General features: G+C 38.9%; 1 protein-coding gene across 1 annotated transcript in view; it reads right to left on the reverse strand.

Moving 5' to 3' along the window:
- AGMO (alkylglycerol monooxygenase) overlaps positions 1–19,158 on the reverse strand; it is a 190,317-nt gene extending 171,159 nt beyond the window's left edge. Inside the window, exons 1-2 of the mRNA XM_005153053.3 lie at positions 19,030–19,158; positions 12,415–12,545 (exon numbers count right to left, since the gene is read on the reverse strand). Coding sequence (XP_005153110.3) covers positions 12,415–12,545; positions 19,030–19,158 — 260 coding nt within the window. The remainder of the gene's footprint in view (positions 1–12,414; positions 12,546–19,029) is intronic.
- Between the last annotated feature and the right edge of the window lie 3,913 nt (positions 19,159–23,071).

The following is a 23,071-nucleotide window of genomic DNA, read 5'->3' on the forward strand; positions in this document are numbered from 1 at the left end:
CTGAGCTGTTTCCAAACGAATTGTTTTGCTTTTGCTGGGTATTTGGACAGATCAGGAAGCATAACCCCAGCATGAGAGATATGAGTGGGCCCTGGGGTTGCCCAGGTGACAACTGGCTTAGGTAGCTATGAAATGCAGATTGATGTATATTTAAACTGCCATTTTTGTAGAAGAGAGTAGTCCACAGCAGGATTTGCAGCAGCGTCTTCACACCTTCTCCTGCTGCCCTCCTTTGCTGTGCTGCTGAAGATGTTTGTGGAACTGTGGTGAATTGAACTGGGCAGCATCTCAAAAGCAGCAAGCAGAAAAAATAGTAGGGAGAAGATAGTAATTGGAAAGTCACACATATCCCTTTTTATGGATCAAATGCACCTCAGTTTAGTGCTTAAGAATCAGAAATATAATTATCATTAGCTCCATAATCTACACAGTGGAAAAATTAACCTAGTTCCCAGATGTTTTGCTGCTGGTACTTTTTTTTTGCCGGGAGGGAGGGAGAGGAGCAGGGAGAAATTATCAGCAGAACACTACCTTTGTGCAAGGTTGTGCAAGGTTTTAGAAATCTACAAATAATATTCGTGGTTGAAGGAAGACTGATAAATTCAAATTCAGGGAACTTCAAATGGAAATTGTAAAATGACATACCTGCAAGGCACTACTTGAACAGACGTGGTAAGAAACTGCATGTAGATGTCACAGCCTTGCAAAACCTCAGCTAAAAGTCTATGATGGACCTACATCTCTCTCTCACTTTAATCTCGCCTGGAACTTTACCTTACATTGACATCAGCTAAAAAAGTCTCTATGCATTAGTCTGTCCACGTCTGCTTATTCTTGTCTCAGTGATACTTCTCAATGGTCCTTCTTCCCAAACCCTATTTTTTTCTTTTTCTCTTCCCCCCCCCTGTTTTTTTTTTCCAGCTAGATTATTTTTATGTCATTTACAGCATAACTCCCAAAACACTTGAATCTGCAAAACTAAAACAGGACATAATTTGCTCCTTCTCCTCTAAAAGTTGTGTTTCACACACCTGGAAAACATCCCTGAAAATGGCCTGGCCATGTCCTGTCCTTTTGGATAGATACACTGGAACACAAGGTAACCCCAGCAAACATTGCTTTTGCAGCTTGCAAACCATCCCCATGCTATGACTGAATTTTGCAGTCGCCTCCATATTTTTGCAGAGATACCCATTCAGAGCTTTTGGCATTAGCATCTCTCCTCATAATGATGTTTTGAATAAGACTAGAAGGAAACATCTTGAGCTTCTGTGCTGTTAGCTTCTCTACTAACGGAGAACAAAGTCAGCTGAAAATCCCAAGCTTCCAATACTAGGCTGCAAGATGAACAGTATCCATCCATCATTTTATCCCAAGAAGTGGAAGCATTGCATGGAGCTGTTGCTTGGAGGGGAGCAGAGAATTAATATCTTTTCCACAGCCAGCTGCCCAATCTTACCTGCAACTCATTCCTACCTTTACTACAATCATCTCAGTTTTTCTCTTGGACAAAAACAAAACACAACAAAACCCATGGAGTTTCATTTCAGCAGCTGGCAGATGAAGAATTTCTCTTTACTAGCAATGACAGGTGTATCCACCACTTCAAAAACAACTTACACACCTGGAACATGTTTAATTTTCATAAGAGCTGTGTTCTATAAATATTTTTAAAGACGATTATATGTGTCCAGCCAGATTTTTGCAATTCATCTCATGAGGCATCTGTAAAGTTCAGTATAAAATCTCAATCCCTTTCACAACAGGTCAGAAGGGAGCTGATATTATTCAAACACAAAGATATGGGCATTTCTTAACATCTTTTCAATGACTAGGAAATTTAAAACACCTCTTGCAACACAGAGTATCAGTTATTATTAGGTACTGTTTTCTTACTTTATTCTTTTGCTTTTATTAACTTATAATGCCTTCACAGTACATCCAAAGATATCTGAATTGGTACATTTCCTCCATTTTTGATCAGCTTTCAGTATTTCACCCTGAGTCCCAGGCTAAGGCTAAGATGCAAAACTTGAGCTAACCCTACAACACATTTTTTATATATGTAATTTGCTGTACATTCTTTCCTTCATGCTTGAATCACAACTTTACAGCACATAACACTAGCTGATTACTGTAATTAATTTAGAGTAATCCATCATATCACTACACAGTGCTGGAGAAAGAAGAGTTGCTTAGCTAAGTATTTTTATTAAATTTACAGTCTGATAGATAGGAAAGTCCAGAGCTTGCATACAATTACAAAGTTCACTTGGAGTTTTAAACGTTCATATTGGCCTTTTTTTTTTCTCCCTGAAGTTCCATTTTCACTTTTTGAAAATGCTGAAGAGAACTTAAGAAAACCTTTTCCTCATTTAAATGTTTGGGTTTAACCATAAACCTGACAGAAGCAGATATGCAAAACTCTTGTCATCTAGTTAAATCTTCTGCATAAGGAGTAATAAATCCTAGAAGAGACAGAGTGTATGAAAACCTTGTATAAATTGCACAGATTTATCTTCTTGGATTTTTAACATTTCTGCTGAATATTTTCTTATTATGTGCAAAGTATGCACTCAGGTAACTGTTTTGCATCTGAGAGTTCTCATCTCCTTGTTTTTTGAAGTTCATACACACTTTCCTCTAAGGTGACAACATTTGTTTTAATAAACGATTTCCCCCCTTCTCCTTCTACTGGGTCAGCTTATCACTTCCTCTAATTAAAAAAGTCCAAGAAGGAAATTCTGGGAGATGAACTCTCCATGTGGGAATGAAGATCTACTTATCGTAGATCGCTATGGGATAATGAAGGAGGTAAAAGGTGGAGGAAATTCAACTGGAAGAAATGGCAACTGCCCATTTCAAAGAATACAAGGTCCTGTTTTGCTTCCTGAAACTCACAGATCAGCCTTAGAGCCTAAACCCAAAGTTTTAGGAACCCTCTTCCATAGTGCTCAGGAGAGTCACCAGAAGGGAAATGAGTCAGAGACAGAAAGTACTGTCTCTCTTCCAAGCATGGAGGAAAATCAGTGTATCAAAAGTGCAGACCCCAAGGAAACCGCCTCAGCTCTCACCGCTATTGTACTCACCACCTTGCATCACACTGGGAACCGACCTGGGGCCCCTGAGCTAAAAACACAACTCTACAGCTGGACCTACAAAAGCTCAGCTCTCAAGGGCTCTAACAGACTTGCATCCTTGGAGGTCAGACACAGAGGGATACATGTTAAGGCACCCTGGTCACAAGGTTATATTATCATTAAAAATAGTGAGATATTACTAATACAGTTTCCCTGGGTTAAACAAATTCAGTCTTCCTAGCCTGATTCAAACTACATGAATGTAAAGTTTCAAAATGCTGAACAAAGGCTGTTTCTCCTCAATAATTTGAAATTATTCAGACCATATATGTAACAGCAGGATACATGAATAATTAAATGCTCTGTATACCTTTATTTCAGAGTGGAAAGCATAAGGATTCCTATTTCCAAGGATACTCATAGAGCTTTCTTTTCCATATGAAAAACTGGCTCAAATCACAATTGAAATAAACATTTTGATAACAGGATTTCAGTAAAGACGAGAAGGGGGGAGGAGGTAGAGGAGCCTTGAGAAAAGGTCCATTTGCAAAACAAAGCAAACCTCCTGCAACTGAAATCCCTTTTATTTCCTGTACAGGTGCCAGGTCTTGAACAGACACCCAATTTATTACCTTGTCAGCTGACTTATTAGGGTTGACACAAATCGAGCTGAAATATGCCTGACATACTGCAGTCAAGGCTTTTTTCACGCTTTAGCACAAAGCCAAACTTTCCACAAGGTGGAGGGAAAGGGAGAGGGAGCTGTGGGAGTTTTATTCCCTGTTTTCTATCATCAAGATGAATATGATCCTCTCCCATTCTTAATATGCAAAACCAGTCATGAAATAACCCAAGGCTAAAAAATAATTCACCAAAATGATACAGCTGGGAAATGATTATCAGGCTCTGGAAAGCCCTTGATTACAGGAAATAGCACCTACATTTTGAGAAAATGTTCCCACCAGACACAAAAGCTGAATCAAAGCCTCTCCTCTTCCTCAGCATGCCTTTCTTCTCTAGCACTTTAGCCTAAATAATGCAAATCCCCAGCTTTCCTCCAAGAGGAAAAAAACCTATCAAATACAAAATGAGGTAAAATGGAGGTGGTTTTGGTATCCCTACTGGCTGTACTATACCCAGTATTGCATAACATTTTGCCTGACAGAGAGCTTTTCTTTACCAAGCTTGTTCCCGTTGCACGTAACTTTTATCCTCTAACTTAAGACATTCATATAAACGTACATTAGTGGGTGGAATAAAACATAAAACAACAGCTTTTGGAAGGAAAAGAATGAAAGTCAGTGTGGTGTTTTTTTATTATTAAGTCCAAGTCCTGTCTATATAATTGAAGTCACTTGTTTATCTTTACTCTTTCATACATAAATAAGCAATCAATTAAAAATCAAGCACAACTTCAATATTTTCACAAGAAGTTCCACTGCATTTAGTGATATATTCCATAGTAGCAACATATTTTGCCCTAAGGTTATGCAAGGTCTTCTGGTAAATTTAATGACGTGATCTTTAAAAAATTACAAATCCTGATTGAAAAACTCCAGTACATCTGAGGTGCTGCAACTGTAGCTTAATCTTCTTCCTTTATGAGAATGGAAGTTATATTTCTTTAAACCTATTTATACCTATCTACCTGCACAGCACACTGGGCAGTAAATTCTGTTCCAGTAACTTCAGAATATACAATACTGGAAGATTCTAGAATGTTGTCTTCTGCAAGGCAATGGACTTGACTTTTCAATATTTGTGGAAATTGCACCATGTAGGTGTAATACAAATGCTCACCTAGTACTTTTTTCTAATAGATTATCTGATTTTGATCTCAATCTCTCCTACTTGATTGTTCCACTGAAGTCAGAAAATTTGCATTACAGTTTAAGTTAGATTAGGAACAAGCTTGTAATATCCTCAAGTCATGAGGAAAGGGAAAAGGGTGTTTTATTCAACTCAGACTACTTCTTCTAAATTTACCTATAACAAAGGAACTGGTAGCAGATGCTATTCCTATGGTCTAAAAAATATATAGTTAAATAATTTCAGTGAGAACATCAAATGATGAAATAAAAAATAGTTACATGAGAATTTCTATGGAACTGCTTTGGCCATACTTCTGAACTTCTAAAATGATAGCATGTTTTTCTCCACAATATACACAATATATTCTTTTCAGATCTGTATCACGGATTTACAGAGTCATTAGGAGACATTTTTCCCCAATTTCCATAACTTCTAGTTGTTGACCTAGGAAACTAGGTTTGCCAGCTCTAAAAATGCTACCCCTGTGCTCCATCTAGTGGAATCCTGATTTAAGCTTAATACATCTTTTAGCAGAAATGTGCTTCATTCAGAAGAATACACAGAAGCAGCTCCCCTGAGGTTTTTTTTTTTTAAATTCGTGCAAACTGACACAATTTTTCTTAAAGAAAAACAGAAACATGGAATAAAAATCTATACATGGGTTTGAGGAATTAGTATGTTGTGAGCTACAGAGGCTATTGAACTTAATCGATAACATATTTCCAATAAGGGTAAACTCAGTTCACAATCTGTACTTTCACAGAAGACCACAAGCATATTTGAGAACAAACACTGCCAGCTTGTCTTTGTTTCTAAGGACATGGCAGGTGCAAAGCTGGGCTCCGAGATTCAGGAAAGGGCAATCGCTGAGCGGTTTACTGGCTCCACTGTATAGAAAAAGGCAATGATGCAATACCAAGGATGTAGGCAAATACACATTCTACAGATAGCTGTGTCTGTGTTAAGAGGTTACAACCTAAAAGTAATTGGCTCCCTGACAGATGTGCGTGAATTTCAGCAATCTCTAGAACATTATGGTAGGTAGGGACCACCACTTTTTCAGTCTTTCAGTCAATTAGATTGAGAACACCCCAAACTCTCCCAAATCCTTCCTCTTAATATTTAGTAGCTCATACGTCATTTCATTAGAAATTCCAGAGTTTTAAACCCTGGCTCAGAGCTTTCCTTAGTCACCACCAAAATGCAGCACTCCATGCATGCCAGGCTGCTCACTGGCGCTCCTCACTGGCACTCCTGTGCTGTGCCAGAAGTTCTGCCCACATGGGTGCTCTCCAGCCTGCTGCAAACAAAACAAACCAGGTTGACAAAATCCTGTAGTTTAAACCACTGAAGGTAATGCTGCTGAAATGCCTGGGAAGGACTCACCACTGGCGGAAGGGGAGATGGTAACGGGGATTGAGGGGTTGTGGTAAGCACCTGACAGCAGGCAGGAAGCACTAATTTCTTTACTGGGCATAGCTGGATTTGGACTTACCTGAAAAAGAGCATGATTTACACCAAATTTATAAAACTGTTAAACTGACACAGCAAGAAGACAGTAGCTCTAGTGTGGATTCATTATCTTACCTTTTACTGATTTAGCTATCCATGACAAACCAGATCAAAAAACCTTCAAACTAATTAGGCCAAAGAAAGACTTCATGTAGATAGCCACTGCCATGAGCTTAACTGAAATGATTTAGAAAATCCCCTTCCAGAGTCAGGTTTGCCTGCTGAAAATGCCACCAGCTCCTGCTGCACAGCAGTATCCCCCTTATTGAAACTGTTTATCCTACTGTGACTGCTTTACCTACAGAAATTTAGTGAGTTATTTCAAAACCTGTTCTGAGAGAGCTGTGAGGGCTATGACCTTTGGCAAAATGTGGGAACGATTAGTGGTGTATAGGGGACAGTGCAGCCAGAAGGATGCTCTATGAAATATGTAACTACCTAGTGCTACTGAGAGAGAGAGTGGGGAAGTGATACATTCTGTCTTTTCAGGCTTGTTACCTGGTAAAATCATGGGGTTTGGAGACATCTTTAGACAGGTAGTGTAGCTAGCTGCTGCAGGCATGGTCATGACTGCAGGCAGGTTCAGTAATACCTGAGCCTGGAGCCTGACAGCTCTTGGTTGCCCCATTCCCACTCACTTGCCTGTCCCTCTGCCTTAAGCAAACACCTTTTGCTCTCAGGGCGAATTGAAATAACTTCACATGGCATCTGATGAGCACCTGAACCAACAGAAGAGAAACCGAGGACTACATAAATAAGTACAGGAAGGACAAAAGTGCAGTAGCCAGAAGTTAGTTTGGGTTAGGGGCATGGCATGGCAACTTTACTTGCCATTTAACCAGGTTAAGTGATTACCTTTCCAGTTTGGCCCCATCTGCCCATCACTGCCCTAAGTGTGGTGGTTACCAGCGCTCAGACCTGCCAGCATAATTGCATGCATAGCTGCTCCCTGACCTGGCTCTGTCAAAATGAATGCAGCTGAGCTTAAACACCTCTTTTATAGTTCTTGGGGGGCTTTTGTTTCTGCTTTTAGCTGGATCACTTTGTCAGGACCAGGTTAGGGAGCAATTAAATGTGCAGTTATGTTGGCAGATCTGAGGGGGCAGCTGGATCAGAAGCAACACATCTGACCATGCTCTAAATAAACATCTGTCCAAAGCCTTAGTCAAACAGATGTGGAGAAAAAAAAATTACCTATTAAGTCTTGAAGTGAAAATATAACTTACAAGAAACCACATGCATCAAACTTTCTTCCAAGAGATGCAATCACTAACTCATGATATTATAATTTTCTATAGTCATAAGTGAAGTATCTAGTAGATAATTCAGAAAACCAGGACATACTTTAAATGGATAAATCCCGGCAGTTAAGTATTTTGTGTTCAGTCAGGACACTGTCAGCTCCACAGGGGTTGTGAACTGCTTGCACCAACTTGAACTACGTGTTCAATCAACTCTGCAAATCACTGCTCTTAAGAATTGAAAACTTCTGGCTTCAGACTGCAAATTTACCTTTGTTTTAAAGGAAATAACACTGTAATGCTGCAAGAGAATTGAGTATTTCTTGTCCTAGAACTCTGCTTTTCTCCAAACCCATTTCTTATGCTAGCACAGTATTTTGCACAGCCACAATAAGAACTGATGCAGGTTAATACAATGGGGCAGTGTGGGACCTGCATCCTGGGCCACTTTCCACAAGGCAACACAAATGCTGATGCTGGTAATAAGAGAGAAGGTGCAGAGGTATGAAGAAGCAACCAGAAGCGCAAGTCAGTCAAAGGTGCTTCATCTGGTAGCAGTACTGGTCTAAAATGTACATGAAACTGCCTCTTCAATCTAACTTCTGGAAAAAGACTATTTAAAATCTAGATGCTGTACTCAAGAGTAGAAACAGGATTTGACTCCTTTGGTTACATTATTGATGACATGCAGATATATTAAGATGGTTAATAGCATGGGCTAATCAAAATGCACTTTCTCATCCCTTTCTGATCTTCAATACTTCTGATAACTCTAAACTCCTTTGTTTGAAAAATCAAAGTAAATAATATACACAAATTGAAAAGTGCTCTTTAGAAATGCAGTTCATTGCAGATTTGACTGACAAAACTGTGTTAAAACATATATATACACTCTCATACACTGTACGACTGTTGCAGAGTTGGACACTAAAAATTGGCAGCTGAGCATGACCATAAAGAACAGAGACTTTCCCAGATAGTTTGAAAATGCACCTACATCAGTTATCCCCCAAACACTTTTTGATTTGATTTATATTCTGCTGCTTTAAAAGAAGAAATGGGTCAATATGAAATAATGCACATACTTGTATGGTGGATATTTATACCCAAAATAAACTTTCTCTTGGGAGAATATTTTTAACGCAGCATTTCAAGTCTTCTGGCAATGGTTAGTTAGAAACAAGTTATTTATTTATTTAGAATAAAAGTTCTCAGAAATTTTTTAACCACCAACGTTTAGGATGCTGGGAGTAAGCTTAGTAATTCAAGTTTTTCCCTTTCCCCCAAATTATTTTTCACTGCATACAGCATTTAGTATTCATATATGCAGAGAAATGCAGAGCATGAATTAAGGCAGAGAAAATCATATTTAAGAAACGTATGGTCTATTTTACAAGAGATGATATGCATGCACAAAGCAATTCAACTCATTACATGCTGTTGATTCTAGTAAGCCTGAAAACAAAACACATTGCCTTGTCCAATTAGACTTTTCCTATTGCACCCACAGTTTTAATATCTGGCATACAAGTATCAACAATTTATGATTTGTATTTTCTCTATCAATGAAGTAAGAAACACTGAACAAATACTGTTTTCCCTCAAAATATGCAGAATTTCTGTTATACAGCTTGTAAAATGGAAAAACATACTTAGAGGTTGAATATGGTCTGTGACTCCTAATTTTTTCATTGTAAAGACCTCTTTGCAATGATGCATCTGAAGCTTCATTCTGACTAACAGACTGAAGCCCACCATTTTAGATTCAACCACAGATTTTTTGAGGAAGTGGCAAACCATTGCTGCTAGTTGAGAAAATGAAAATTAGTCCCTAGGAGAGGATATAATCAATGGTGTGTTAATCTAACCTTCAGCTGTTAATGATTTGCACTACTATTTCCCCTGATGCTGTGGGTTCTGCTGAAATATTGTTTTAGCAGTTTCTGTCAGCTTACCCTCCCTTTCTTCTGCTGAAAAAGACTGAAGTGAAAGTCTTAGCAATAGATTTTGCATCAGCTTTCCTTTCTGACCCAGTTCTTTAACACCATGGAAGCAGAAGACAGGATAAACTGTTCCATCTTTCCTGTTCAAGCTTTTTAAGCCAGTCTTATTATTCACAACTCCTCTTATTTACAAGAGGTGTTACACTAAGCAGTCACCATTGGAACTGCAATATTAACATGTGATTAAATAATTTAGAAAGTCTGTATTTTGCCTGGTTTTTTTTTTCACATTCAGACAGAAAGTTAAAAACTTTACAGAACTCTTTTTGGAAAGAGCTGCTGAGAAGAGTGTTGCATTTCCAGCCACGAGAGCTGCATAAGAGATTTCTTGTGCTGGTGTAGTAGTAAGTGCGTGCACCAATCCTGCAGATTTGCCTCATCCTGCAAAGTTTGCATCCTTCAGGATCTTTTGGTTCACTCAGTTGAAAAAACCTTGCAAAACAATTCTCATCCAAAACAAAACTACATACCCCACAGGCCAAATTCTGCAGCAAAGTACTGAGTGCCAAAATAATAAAAGTACTCAGCACCTTGCAAAGCTGTGTTCCACACACACACGCTAGTTTTCTTAGCAAGTATTTCTTCCAGGAATAAGGGCATCTGAAACATTTTAGCACTCTTAAACTAAAGCCAAAAAGCCTCACAAAATCATTCACTTTATGTGTATCACAGTCCCTTTGTTTAACTTAACCAGTCCTGAATATTTCAGATAATTTAAAAAAACCCCAACAAACAACATACCCCCCCTCAAAACCCCAGTATTTCACAGGGCAAACTTGTGAAGTGTATGACTGACTAAGAAATCTGAGTTAAGATGAAGAAGCAACATTTGAACTATTCCAATATTAGCTGCATGAAGACTAGAGTAAGCCTTTATCAGGGTTGTGTGTCAGTGCACACAAGTCTACTGATAAATACTACATTGGTAAATATAGTATAATTATTGATATTTATTTTCTTACAGCTTAAAATATAATGAAAAAATTAACATTTCTCCTTCAAGATCACACAAGCCACATGAAGAGCAACAAAATGGTTTGAATATACAACATATACACTACACACTAGCTGCAAAAATACCTTTACAAAGTTCTTAAATGAGTACTTAATGTTTGAAGACATTATCTTATGTTTGAATATTTATCATGCTGAAAGCTCATGCCTCTTATTTGTAGACATATGAAGAGTTTTGAGAGAGACATTATTTATCTGCCAAACTCCTTAAAGTACTTCAGCCATGATATCTACTACTGATAACTAACATCACAAATTGTCTTTGCACCTAATTTAAATGCACACAGACCTTGTCAAAACTTTTCTCGATTAGAAAGTTAGAAATAAATAAAAACCATGTAAATATCAAATGATCAACAGATTACAAAATGGGTGATTTACACATTTCAGAAAATGTGTGCTACTTGACAGAAGGCATCATTTTTTTGTTACTGCACAATTTTAATGCATTTTATCAGTAACCTGGATTGAAAGAGATTTCTAATAAAAATTTCTATGACAAAAACCAGCTATCCTTAAATAACAAAGACAACATTTTATGGATTCACACTATTCAGGACAGCCAAATGTACAATCCATACATTGCTATGTGGCCAAATATAAGAACACATTATCTATGACTGAGGAATGCAAGCCACAGAATCTAAAAGAAAAATGGGGATGAAGAATGGCTCAAAGGACCTGGGACATATAAAGGGAGGAACAACAATTAGAAATAGTGAACAAATTACTTCATTATTTGACACTGATGTAGTTATTTCTGAAATATGGAGTCCACTTGAGACATCAACACTAAGACTGAAAAACCTGCAGAAGACTCAGAAAAAGAACTGTGGGAATAATTGAATACTTGAAAATACACCATATAGTCAGATTCAAACAACAGACACTTTTCTTCATGTAAGGAACAGATTATATACAATTTGATGGTAATCTTTAAATTCATACACGGACCATAGAAATGTAATCCCATTCTAATCAAAAAGATGTAACAAAACCTACCATCTCAAAGCTCATATCAAAGGCAGACCTAAAACATAATACCCTTCAGAAGTAATTAGAGCTCCTGAAAAACACAGCAATTTACATAAGGAATTTTCTGGATTCCCTGTTACTGGATACTTCTTTAATCCACAATGGATGTTTCTTTAAAAAACAGCTCTGTTCACCATGAACTAATAAAGGTGAATATTATGGCCTTTACATTGGAAGATAGATTAGATGACCACATCTGCAATAATTATCTCAGGCACTAAAACCCACTCATTTAAAAATCAAGATTATGACTGAGTTCAAAGAACTCTGTATCACATGCATAGTCACAATTCTATCAATCTGATTATAAGTACACAATTTGAATTTTTAAAAGATAATGAAAATAATTCATTTATTTTGGTTTATTGGTCATTTGGTTTTTTTCTTGTTGAAGTTTCATGAAAGAAATCTCAGCTCTTAACATACAGTCTAACATAAGATATGATCAAGCCATCTGAAGTCTCAGAATCAGCAAAAGGTGACAACAAATATAAAATATAGGATTAATATAACTGGATGTGGAAAATATCCTGCAAGTATCATATTTAGCCTTACAAATTAGAAAGACATTTACATGCTTTATGCGACTTCATTTTAGCAAAGTAAAACCCAGATGCCTTGTTTAATCATTTTCAGTTAGCAATAACTTCAATACATAATTCTCTTTTCTTCTTTCTTAGTGATTAAAAAACAAGCTAGTATAACACTTATACTTACTCTGGCAGTCGAGACAGAATACCTAAAGAAAGAGAACATATACCATCATTGATTCGACCTGACAGCTTACGCTTCTGAATCCAGCTGACAGCAAACTCCAGCGCAATAAAAGCAACGAAGAATGGAATACTCTGAAAAACAGTTTGAAGAAAAGAAGTCACAACACAAACAGAATTAGAACCAGCTTTCCTAACAGCACTTTATGCAGCTGGATGTTTCTCGGGTTGGCTGGAACCTTACTAACTACTACTTTGATAAAGCTTCACATGGACCTCATGAATCAAAACAACCCAGGCCACCATTTAATCCATAATACTGTCATAAATCCAATGTACTAACTTTGTCCAATATTATTATATTTTGTATCTTCTGCACATAAACTGATAAATGGCATCAAAACAAAACACAAAAGTATTTCCAAACTGATATTTCTCACATTCAAGTAAATCTGTCAGAGCAGCAACATTTGTGGACTCCTCTGACCATGAGGCAAAATGGAATCTTTCAAAACTGTAACCTGTAACCAGGTTTTGAACGTGTTCAGCCACTGAATTTGGCATCAAAAAATATTATCTGAAAGCCACAGTGAGTTTTTTTTCTACTCAGCATTTCTGTAGCCATGCTTTTTGCTGCAGGTATCAACAGCTCTTCTGATTGCTTTTTCATCAGAGTAACTGATGAAACTATGTAACACTAACTATGCAGTCCATTCCAATCTGGGCTACACAACACATTCTCATAGCAATGATACATTATTCCCTTTTTTAATTTTGTAGTAATTGTAAAACAATTTTTTGCCTTCCTGAAGAAAAATATAATGATGAGCAAGACTGAACCATTTCTCACTCAATACTTCTCCAGTCTAGGATTCAATTCACACTGTCCAACTGGCAAGTCGAAAACGTATGATAGCAGCACCCAGCAGATGAAGGTATGGTTGTGACTAGTGGCAAGACTGGTAAAATTATTGTGCCAATACAATTTTTGATCAGTGGAGAAAGACTGTTACAGCTGTTATCACATTTTTATCAGCACAGGCAAGAAAAAATATGTTTGTTTACTGACCCTGAAGTCCTAACACTCCCTACCCTACAGAAGTGGAAAGAATGAAAAGCAGCAGCAACATACCAGCCAGCAACACCAAAATGTAGAAAGCCAGTGGCAAGGTAAATAGGAACAATCTATTTTACATGTATCAGAACTCCATGTACATGGATGTTTCTTCAACTGCCCCCCTCACTCTGTAGAAAACATTTAGATGACTTTGGAGACATTCACACAACTCCTTGGTGACATTAATTAAGGCATAAAATTCCCACCATGTTTTTGCAGGGCAAGAGAAATGCTAGACCAGGGAGACTTTCTGCACCACTATGGGAGGCATCAGCTGACTACTATCTGTTAGTCATCTTCTGCTGCCTCCTTCAAATGACCTGCAAACACATACAAGATACCCTGACTGAAGCCCTCCAAACTGCAGGCTTTGCATAGAGGAGAAGCTGCTCCTGCCTATACAACATTTAATGGAAGAAGCATGTTGCCTCTGCAAATGCCACTGCATTTTGGAGGGTGCTCATTTTTATTGCCAAGTGAGATATCTGGGAATTCCTACCAGGCTGTGACACTAAAGAGACTAAGATGGATATAGACCAGATTGCTCAGTCAAAGAAGAATTGGATGATTCAAACCATATAAGCAGACAGAGATTTATAGCAACTAGGAAATGTGAAAGTTCATAAACTTCAGCAGCTCAGGGTTAGGTTACAATAACAGATGAACAGAGATTAATATCAACATGGCACTTTTCAATTTAGCTGCCTAGCTTGCTTTTTAACAGCAGTTTAGGCTTCTAAAAGCCTGCATTGGATATGTGCTAACTGATGATACAAAAACCTGTGGAAGCAAAGCCTATGGATAAAGCCTAACCAGCATCCAAGGGAGGAGAAGGGGAAGGGCACACCCCACCACCATCCATTTTTAATCACTGAAACATTCTATGAAGATATAAGTACTCCTTGTTTTGCATAGCTGCATCATTTCTGAGAAGACCTTTAATGTCTTAATTGATATAATTAAAGAACAGATTCCTAACTTATCGAAGGTAGGTGACCATAGCTGTACATTCGAGCAGAGATAAAATGGGTCTTATTAAGAACAACTAAGAAACACTTGACCACAGTATTAAGAGACAGGTCTAGCATAGACTACAGGCAGTTTGAAGCTAAGGAACAGCAAAAGCTGCATAGCAAACTGAATGAGCTCAGGACAGAAAAAGTGGGATGCTTTATTCGCAGAATGAAAATTGTGAATAGAAAATATATGATGCCTGTATTCTGTGTGGCAATTCACTTAACCTAGAAACTTCTGAAATGATTAAAATACTTGACTTTATACTAACACACACTAATATAACTTCTTTCCCATTGACTTTATTAGATACTTTCTTTCCACTGTGAAGCTGTGAGATAGCCAAGTATTTGACAGCACTTTTTGATTCACAAATAGGGAGTGTCATAACAAAGAGGATAAGCATCCAGATAGCCTTAACCTCCTGCCCATCAGGGAGCTTGTGAAGGAAAAGATTTATGGCATACCTCTTAGTATCTAAGAAATTACTACCTCTCTCCCACATACCCATGTTAAGCTTTGTCTAAAGCAGATCAAAGAGATCAACTATGTCAAGACTAGTATGTATTATTTATGCAACCATAGCACCTAGTAGCTGCTGTCATGGAGCGGGATTGTACCATGTTAGATGCCACACAAACAGAAGGAAAAGGCACTCCCTGTCCCAAACAGCCTACAGTCTAAACATAAAGTGAAGGATGATGCAAATAATTCACGAAAAAGGAGCCAGTAAAACAGACAATAATCCCACTAGCCTAATGACTACTTGCTTAGGGCTTCTTTTTAAGTTGAAGTGCCAATAAAGACATTTAAGGAACCCATTAAGGATAGGTAGCTCTACAAAACTTTTCAGGGATTGCACCTACAAACTAAATTGCAGAAATTTAAGAAATAATCACTGTTGGCATCACAGGTCAGCGACAGAAGCTGGATCATTTTGATATTTTCTGGTCTATAACTGTTTTAACTCTCTGTTTGCAGTTTCTTTCTCTTCACCCATCACCAGAAATACTTAATGGATATTTGCATTAGCTTGTGGTGTACTTGGATAACTGATCCATAACTTGAAAGTCTTACTTGGAGCACTAAGAAGTGTTCCTTTGGAGAACTCCTGCAGAATGCAAAGAACCATCTAATATCAGTTTCCGCTTTATACAGTTGCAAAAAATAATATTCTAAGTTGAAACTCAGCATAACTTCATGGTTCTATTGCAAGTCTTGAAACAAGTTTCTGTTTTCTTAAAGTCCCAGGTCCTTATAAGAATCTCAACTTTCATGTAAAACTAAATGCAAAGGTTCTGTGCCTCATTATGTAGAAGCAAGGCCTAAAATGTGAATTGAGTGTAAACATGAACTTAATCTCTAAGCTTTCAAAATCACACAGTAAATAAAAAAGAAAAACAGTGATTATTAAATCTAAAGCTTTCATTCTGGGGCTCTCAGCAGAAAGAACAGTGCTTTCGCCTCCTGAGGCTGACTCACAAAGTCTTTACCGAGCTTAAATGATAATTTCAGAACGTAGCAAGGAACAAAGTGATGTTGTTGTTCATGAAAACTATTCAGCAAGCAAAAAGCAGCACTCCATCTGCCCATCTGCAGACTATGGGAGTACCAAAAAACCTAGAGCATAATATTATATCTATAGCACAGAGCATGCTCATGAAAGGACAGGGTAAGCATCAATACATATTGTAAGAGTCAGTGTTCTGCCCTGGAGAAAGAAAATTGACTAACACTTTCCCTTCTGGTTCCTGGATAAGGGAAACTTGAGGGATTCTCATTCTACATGACAAAAGCTTGCATAAAATTAAATTCTGTGATTATGGTCCAGGATTTGATCCCCTTTTCCCAGAATTTTGGAGATTAGTTGGATGGGTGACTTTTCCAAGGGCACTGCTGCAGAGCTCTGCTACTGGTAGCTCACCACCCCATGTTTTAAACAGGGTGCTAACACAGAGAACATGATGCAGGAACCAGGAACTGTCACATATCCTCTGAATATGGAAGTATAACCACAGCCAGAAAGTACACCACACAAGTTAAGCAAACTAAATTATTCTGTTCTGAAAATCAGAGCTGGTTCACTCACTGCTGTTACTTGCTGCTCAGATGTAACAGCATAGCTGACTAGCTCAGAGGAGCTCTTCTTTAAAGTGCATATATTTTGCAAATCACCAAAGTGCTCAATTTTTCAGATTGCTAAAAAGATGAATATTTGAGTGAATTACGAGGTTCTGACTCCTCCCTAAGGTTGAAAGGCGAGTTTTACCAAAGCTGTAGCTGTGTGACCCAAGGTACTAGAAATGCTCTCATCCACCTAATACATGATACAGAGCTGAGATCTAAATCCCACTTCTATATGGTGTCTCAGAGAAGAAAAAAAAGACACTTAGGAGACACAAATGTTACCAGTAATTTGTTTCACACCCCATCACTGTTACTGTCTTTTAGAGTTAATTATTTGAGCGGAGGTCTTCATTTATTACCAGCTCTGCACTAGGAATTTTTTGTTCTGCTTTGGGCTGAACTCAGACATCCACTCCTGTATTTGTAGCAATTCGAGTTTACCACTCCAAGCCCCCCGTGAATGGCTCATCAGGTCACTATTAAACTAGCCCTGCTGTATCCAATGGATCTGCTGTTCTTGCAATTGTTTCCCGAACAGTCTAAGAGAAGCTGCAAGACCAGCAGGTCAAATAAACAAGTGACAAGCAGCTGGAGAGGAACTGCAGAGAGTTGCCTTCTCCCCACAGACACACGGCTAGAAGAGGTGTGAACACTGCCTATGCTCAGACCAAAGCTATACAGTTAAGACAGTTACACCATTTAAAAGACTTTTATAGACCCACCTAACCAAGCAGCAAAATGTCTGTTCCAGCAACAAATGCACTGTGGTGGGTGGGGGGGATGGATTTCTAGTACAACTAACTCAAGCAAATACAGGAAAGTATAGCCATAACAAAAGTTTTTTTTAGTGTAGCTTTTTTGCAAGGTATATATTCACTTAACAAACTTGCCACAATGGTGCTCTACAACAGTAGAAGCATGGAGGCACTTTTATAATTCAAAGAAGTATTAAGAATCCTTTCTCAAACTTTTACAGCTGTGTGTCCAGTAAAAGAAACTGCAAGTTTGGCCAAGGTCTGAGCTGAATATTTGCACAGGTCTGCATTGGAGAAGAAAACCCAGGGATGTCAAGGAATGCTGCAGGCAAGAAAGTGAATGATACTTGGTTGGAAATACAGGAATAGTAAAAGGTACTGAGATAGGCAACAGAGCTAGAGAGCTGCTGACTAGGCAAACTTTTTAAGCTCTAGACACTCTTTTTTAATCAAGACGCTTATAACTTAACTGCAAAATGCCTCTGAGGAAAGCAGTTTGTCTATCAGACACTGCACACACAGGATGGGTTTGTGGCATCTGCCTGCTCACATGATCCAAAAGGGTGATGTTTGCTGAAAACAGGCATCAGAGGGGGGCTGCTGAACACTACAGTTCCCAGAAAGCTGCTGATGGTGCTGCAGGTCTCTACACGACCTGTAACACCCCCATCGCAACCCAACAGCAGCTGCGGCACAGCAGGCCAAGGTTTACCTGACAGAGCAGCTAATCAGAGCTAACAGGACCTGTGCAGTAAGTGTGGATCTTCAGTGAAGTTGAACTGAACTTACTTTGACAAGGGCAAAAATAGTGTTTACATGCTGTCTCTATGAAAAGCTCCAGAACATTGGTCTTGGTTTATCAGGAAATGGGCAACCAGGTTTGTGCAATAGGTAGGACAGAAGGCAGCAAAGGTACTTTCATGGAAGTGGATAAACTGGCAGGGCAGGAGGGGAGGGAGGGATATGCTGCTGCCTGCTGACATGGGAGTTCTCACCCCTGACCTCTGTACTCTTGCCTTGGAGCTTTAGGACACAGCACTGTCCCAACACAAATATTTGTTCTCAATTCTCTTAAACAACCTTTATTTTTCACTTTAAACAGATTTTTTTTTCTTTCTTTTTTTTGCTGAGCTTGTAACACTCGCCTTAAGCATACAAAGAGACCTGACTTTTTGCTTGCTTTAAGAACCATAATAGCCAAACACGGTATGGGGTTTTCTGGTTTACTCAGCTCAGTGTTCTGTCACTGTATCCAGCAGCACTGCCAAGCTGAACAACATTAGCATGAACCTCAGATATTTGGGGTGCTCCTCTGAAAATTTTAGCTTCTGGTATCAGGAGAAAGCACCTGAGCCTTCACTTAAAATACATTAAAATAGAGTGCCGGGTTACACAGTTTACACAGGCAGCTTGCAGGCAGAGAGCCCAGGAGTGGAACCAGTCAAAGCCAAGGTACTTTAATTTAGGTGCCGTTTCGCGGACGTTGCTTCTGTGTGGGCTGCCTGCGGTACCCGCAAGGGCAGGCGGCAGCAGCGCAGTGCGCGCCCAAGGTACGACGGGGGATGCTGCCGGGAGAAGGGGGAAGCGGAGCGGCGGTGGCTCTCACCTTCTCTACGTAGTCGGGCACCTCCTCCACCGTGCGGAAGGCGCTCTCACTGGGCGACAACACGTAGAAGAGGGCGCGGAGCTGTTGCCCCGGCGTGGTGGCCTGCGGGCCGCCTGCCCTGCTCTCCATGGCCCGGATGCTCTGCGCTCCGCGCCGCCGCCGCAGGTGCGCACAGCGGGGACCGCCCCCAGCCCAGTACCGCAACGACGCCCAGCCGCGGAGCGGCAGCTGGGGCTTTAATATAGCCCGACTGCGTGTACCCATAACACTGGGGGCTTTGGAAGCTGCTCTGGGGAGAGTCACACATTTCTTTCTTCTCTTCTGAGGTTTTCTTGGGGGTTTGTTTGTTTTTTGTTTTGGGGGGTGGGGGTGTTGCTTTGTTGGTGGGGTTTTTGGTGGTTGGTTGCTTGGGGAAGACGGGGAAGGTTATGTGTCATCATGTTCATGGCCCACTCCTGCGAGTCACAGAATTACAAAAATCCCAGAACGGTTTGGGTTGGAAAGAATCAAGCTTATCTAGTTCCAACCCCCTTCCATGGGGAGGGACACCTTCCAAGAGACCTGGTTCCTCCAAACCCCATCCAGCCTGGCCCTGACAGCCACAGCTTCTCTGGGCAAGCCGTGCCAGTGTCTCACCACCCTCACAGTAAAGAATTTTTTTCCTTTATCTAATCTGAATCTCCTGTCTGACAATTTAAAACCATTCCCCTTGTGCTATCACTGCATGCCCTTGTAAAAAGTCCCTTCTCTAGCTTTCTTGTTGACCCCCTTTAGGTACTGAAAGGTAGCTATAAAGTGTCCCTGGAGCCTGCTCTTCCCCAGGCTGAATAACCAGCTCAAGCAAGCCCCTGCACACCTAACCACTGCATGTCCCAGTTCCCTTCTCCCCCTCAAAAAAAGAAAAATCTCTAAACAGCAGAGCTCAAGCTGTCCTTCTCCACTTGTACGTACGTTTCCACATGCAAAAATATTGTTCAGGTTTTGACTCCTGAATAAAAAGCAGAATTCTATAAAATCAAAATGTTAAGGGCTTTGAGAAACAAGTAGAGATGTGGTTGTTTGCTCCCATGTTCAGCTGTATGGGTCAGTTGAGCACTGCCCAGCTGTGGGTTTTAAAATTTCGAAAGAGCTTATCACAGCTCCATTCTCCAATTAACATGACTATACTAGAGGTAGCTTCCAGAAGCTTTTTAATGCTTTCATTTATAAAGAAATGAAAACTAGGGGAATGCAAAAAAACAGTGGAAATAAGTGTATGTGAGATCCATGTAGGAAAGTACTTTTAGAAAAGGAAATAACGACAGGCTTTGTACATTCAGGCCCAAAGTCTGAAGCTCAGGAGCGTGCACTTTGCTGTCAAATGTTTCTCAATCACACTTGATATGTTTGGTGTTATTACAAATAATAAGCTTTGTGATAAAATAGATTAGCCAGAAATAAAATAACACTGTCCCAACAGCTCCTTCATCTCAGATGTTCAGTTCCAGTTACGGTCTTTCCAGAAGAAATGGACTGTAAATCCTGCTGTAAAGGATTTTGCTACAATTTCAATCCTGCCAGTCATTAAATAAAAGCTGTCTATGTTGAATCAACCCATAGTTTTGGAACTGTAACAGGTAACTTCAGCTGAAGTTTTCATTTAGAAAAAAAACTCACAATAGAAAGAAACATACAGAAATTGACATTAAAATAATTGAAGTAATGCACATTTGTGATGTTTGTATTAAATGTTGCCATTTAAACAATATTCTGTGTATTGAATTGTTACATTAATTAATAATGTAACAATTCTGTAGTGCATGAATGTCAGAAAATAGCAGGAAGTGCCAATTAAAATATTTTACATTAAGTTGAACAAAGCCTAAGTGTTTTAAAGTGGCATTAACAGTGAAATAGATTTAGGCACTCTTAATATGTATAGCTTACACTAGTACTTGATAAGTAAAAAATAATAAATTTATTAAAATGCTTTAAAATTACATCCTAGTGTTCTCAGCTTCAATGGCGATTTATGGAAATTTGAGAATTCCCATAGAAATCTAGTTATTAACTTCTAAAGTCTGAACTCACCTAAACGAAATAATGAAATTTACTCAGACCCACACAAATCAACAGCCCTCTGGCTAGATCTTCATTGCAGGCAATGACATTTGATAAAAAGGGTTTACTTTTTCATTTAGATTAGCCTAGTAGTTCGATGGCATAAGTCCTTGAACTCACCCGAATTCCAGCCACACCATCCCAGCAGGCCACCCTGAGCCCTCTGTTGCTGTGGTGCTGGTGGTCATCTTGTTCCACTGCCAGCTCTCACATTATCAGTGAGCAGTATCTATCTGGGGTGAGAAGGATGATTAACAGAGCAAGGGAGCCCATAGTCACACAAGGCAAGATAAATTTCAGGTACTATAGGAACCACTACCTCATATCACACCATTCAGCAAAAGAAGAGAATCCATCAGACTCTGGGTACTTTATACTTCTGTAAAAAATATTGGTTTAGACCTCCATTTCATTGTAAATTATCACCCAAGTATCACTGTACTGAAATTCTTGTTTTGAAAACTCAAGGAAAGAATTTGAACTTGATTATGCCTCACAGGGGAAACAGATGGGTTGTGTTTTCCAGCTTCTGAGTCCAAGGAAAAATAGATTATAGCAGTACAATAGCTACACTTCTGGTGAGAACAATTTCTAATCCTATCTGGAGCATCTATGACTTTTAGACAAGCTTCACTATAACCTGTCTTTACAAATGTAGCTGCTGTTTTCTATTTAAGCCTTGAAACTTAGCATGCAGTTTCCAGTGCTTGCCCTTTCCTTTGTTAAGAAAGGAATAGAAAAGCATCCAGGAATGTTGCTTTAGTGGAAGCACTATCTCTCTACCAGACTATGCTCTCTCCATTCTGTGACTTTTCAGGATTTGGTTTTTATTTCTGTTATTTTCTCCGAAGAGTTAAATTGCCTGCTATTTTTTTCTCTTTTTGTACAATTAAGAAATACAAAGAAAACAGAAAAGTAGATGTTTCTCATCCTATACTGCCATCAAAACTGCAGAAGGATGTTCTGTCTGGAAACTAGGATTCTGCTGTTGATTAGTAGATCGTTCCAGTAACTAGGGCAACAAAAGCCTCTGTTCTACTTAGAGGAAATTGAGGAGCTGGCCTAACATGATCTGTAGGTGGATCATATTTTGTTTTCTCTAAAGAACTCCATCCCACCCACTTCATGAACAGAGAACGCCCAGACGCTTCCTGTTTGGGTCTCTCAGAGCATTAAACCAGCACTAAATAACAAACTCATAAAGGGAATTAGGGCAGGTTGAAATTGGAATGGGCAATATAGTCTGCCTTGGCAATCATTCCCAGCAAAGTGAATCACACCCAGAACCGAGCTGGGCTTTAGTATGCTTTATTTGCGTAGTAGTATTTTTGAATATAGAAAAATTTTAAGTGAGTACATTTTGATGAGTGCCTTCCTACATTCATGCTTGGCAATGGATGTCATTAGGGCAGCACTAAATGCATCAGTGTTTTTATAAAACTGGTATTATATTTTGAACGCGATCTTTGCCAGTGATAAACCCTACATTACACAGTATCTTTAAAAAAAAAAACAAACTACTTAAGTGTTTATTTGTTCATATTATATAAGCTATACGTATTAATACCAGTTCTTAACAGCATAATATTGACTCCAGAAACCTGAAGACAGGGATGTTCTGCATGTTAATCAACATTATGCCATGCATTTAGCTACTTTACTAACTTTCCATTACTTCTGTTAGTAGGACTGCCAACTATAGAATGGTGCTCATATACAATCATGCAGAATTATTCAATTCAGTGCAACCTGTAAGCAAAGTCAATTTATTCAAGGGTTGCCAAGATGTCTATAGAGAGTAACATGCAGTTCAGGCAGTCTGCTGGATAAACTTCCTGTGATAAATGTACAGACTAGTCTTAGAACTTTATCCTCTACATTTATTTGTTATTGGTATTTATTATCTTGTAGCAGGTTATTTTTATTCTTTTATTTTTAAAAC

This window comes from Melopsittacus undulatus, chromosome 1 (genome assembly GCF_012275295.1).
Source record: "Melopsittacus undulatus isolate bMelUnd1 chromosome 1, bMelUnd1.mat.Z, whole genome shotgun sequence".
In the NCBI taxonomy this organism is placed as follows: Eukaryota; Metazoa; Chordata; class Aves; order Psittaciformes; family Psittaculidae; genus Melopsittacus; species Melopsittacus undulatus.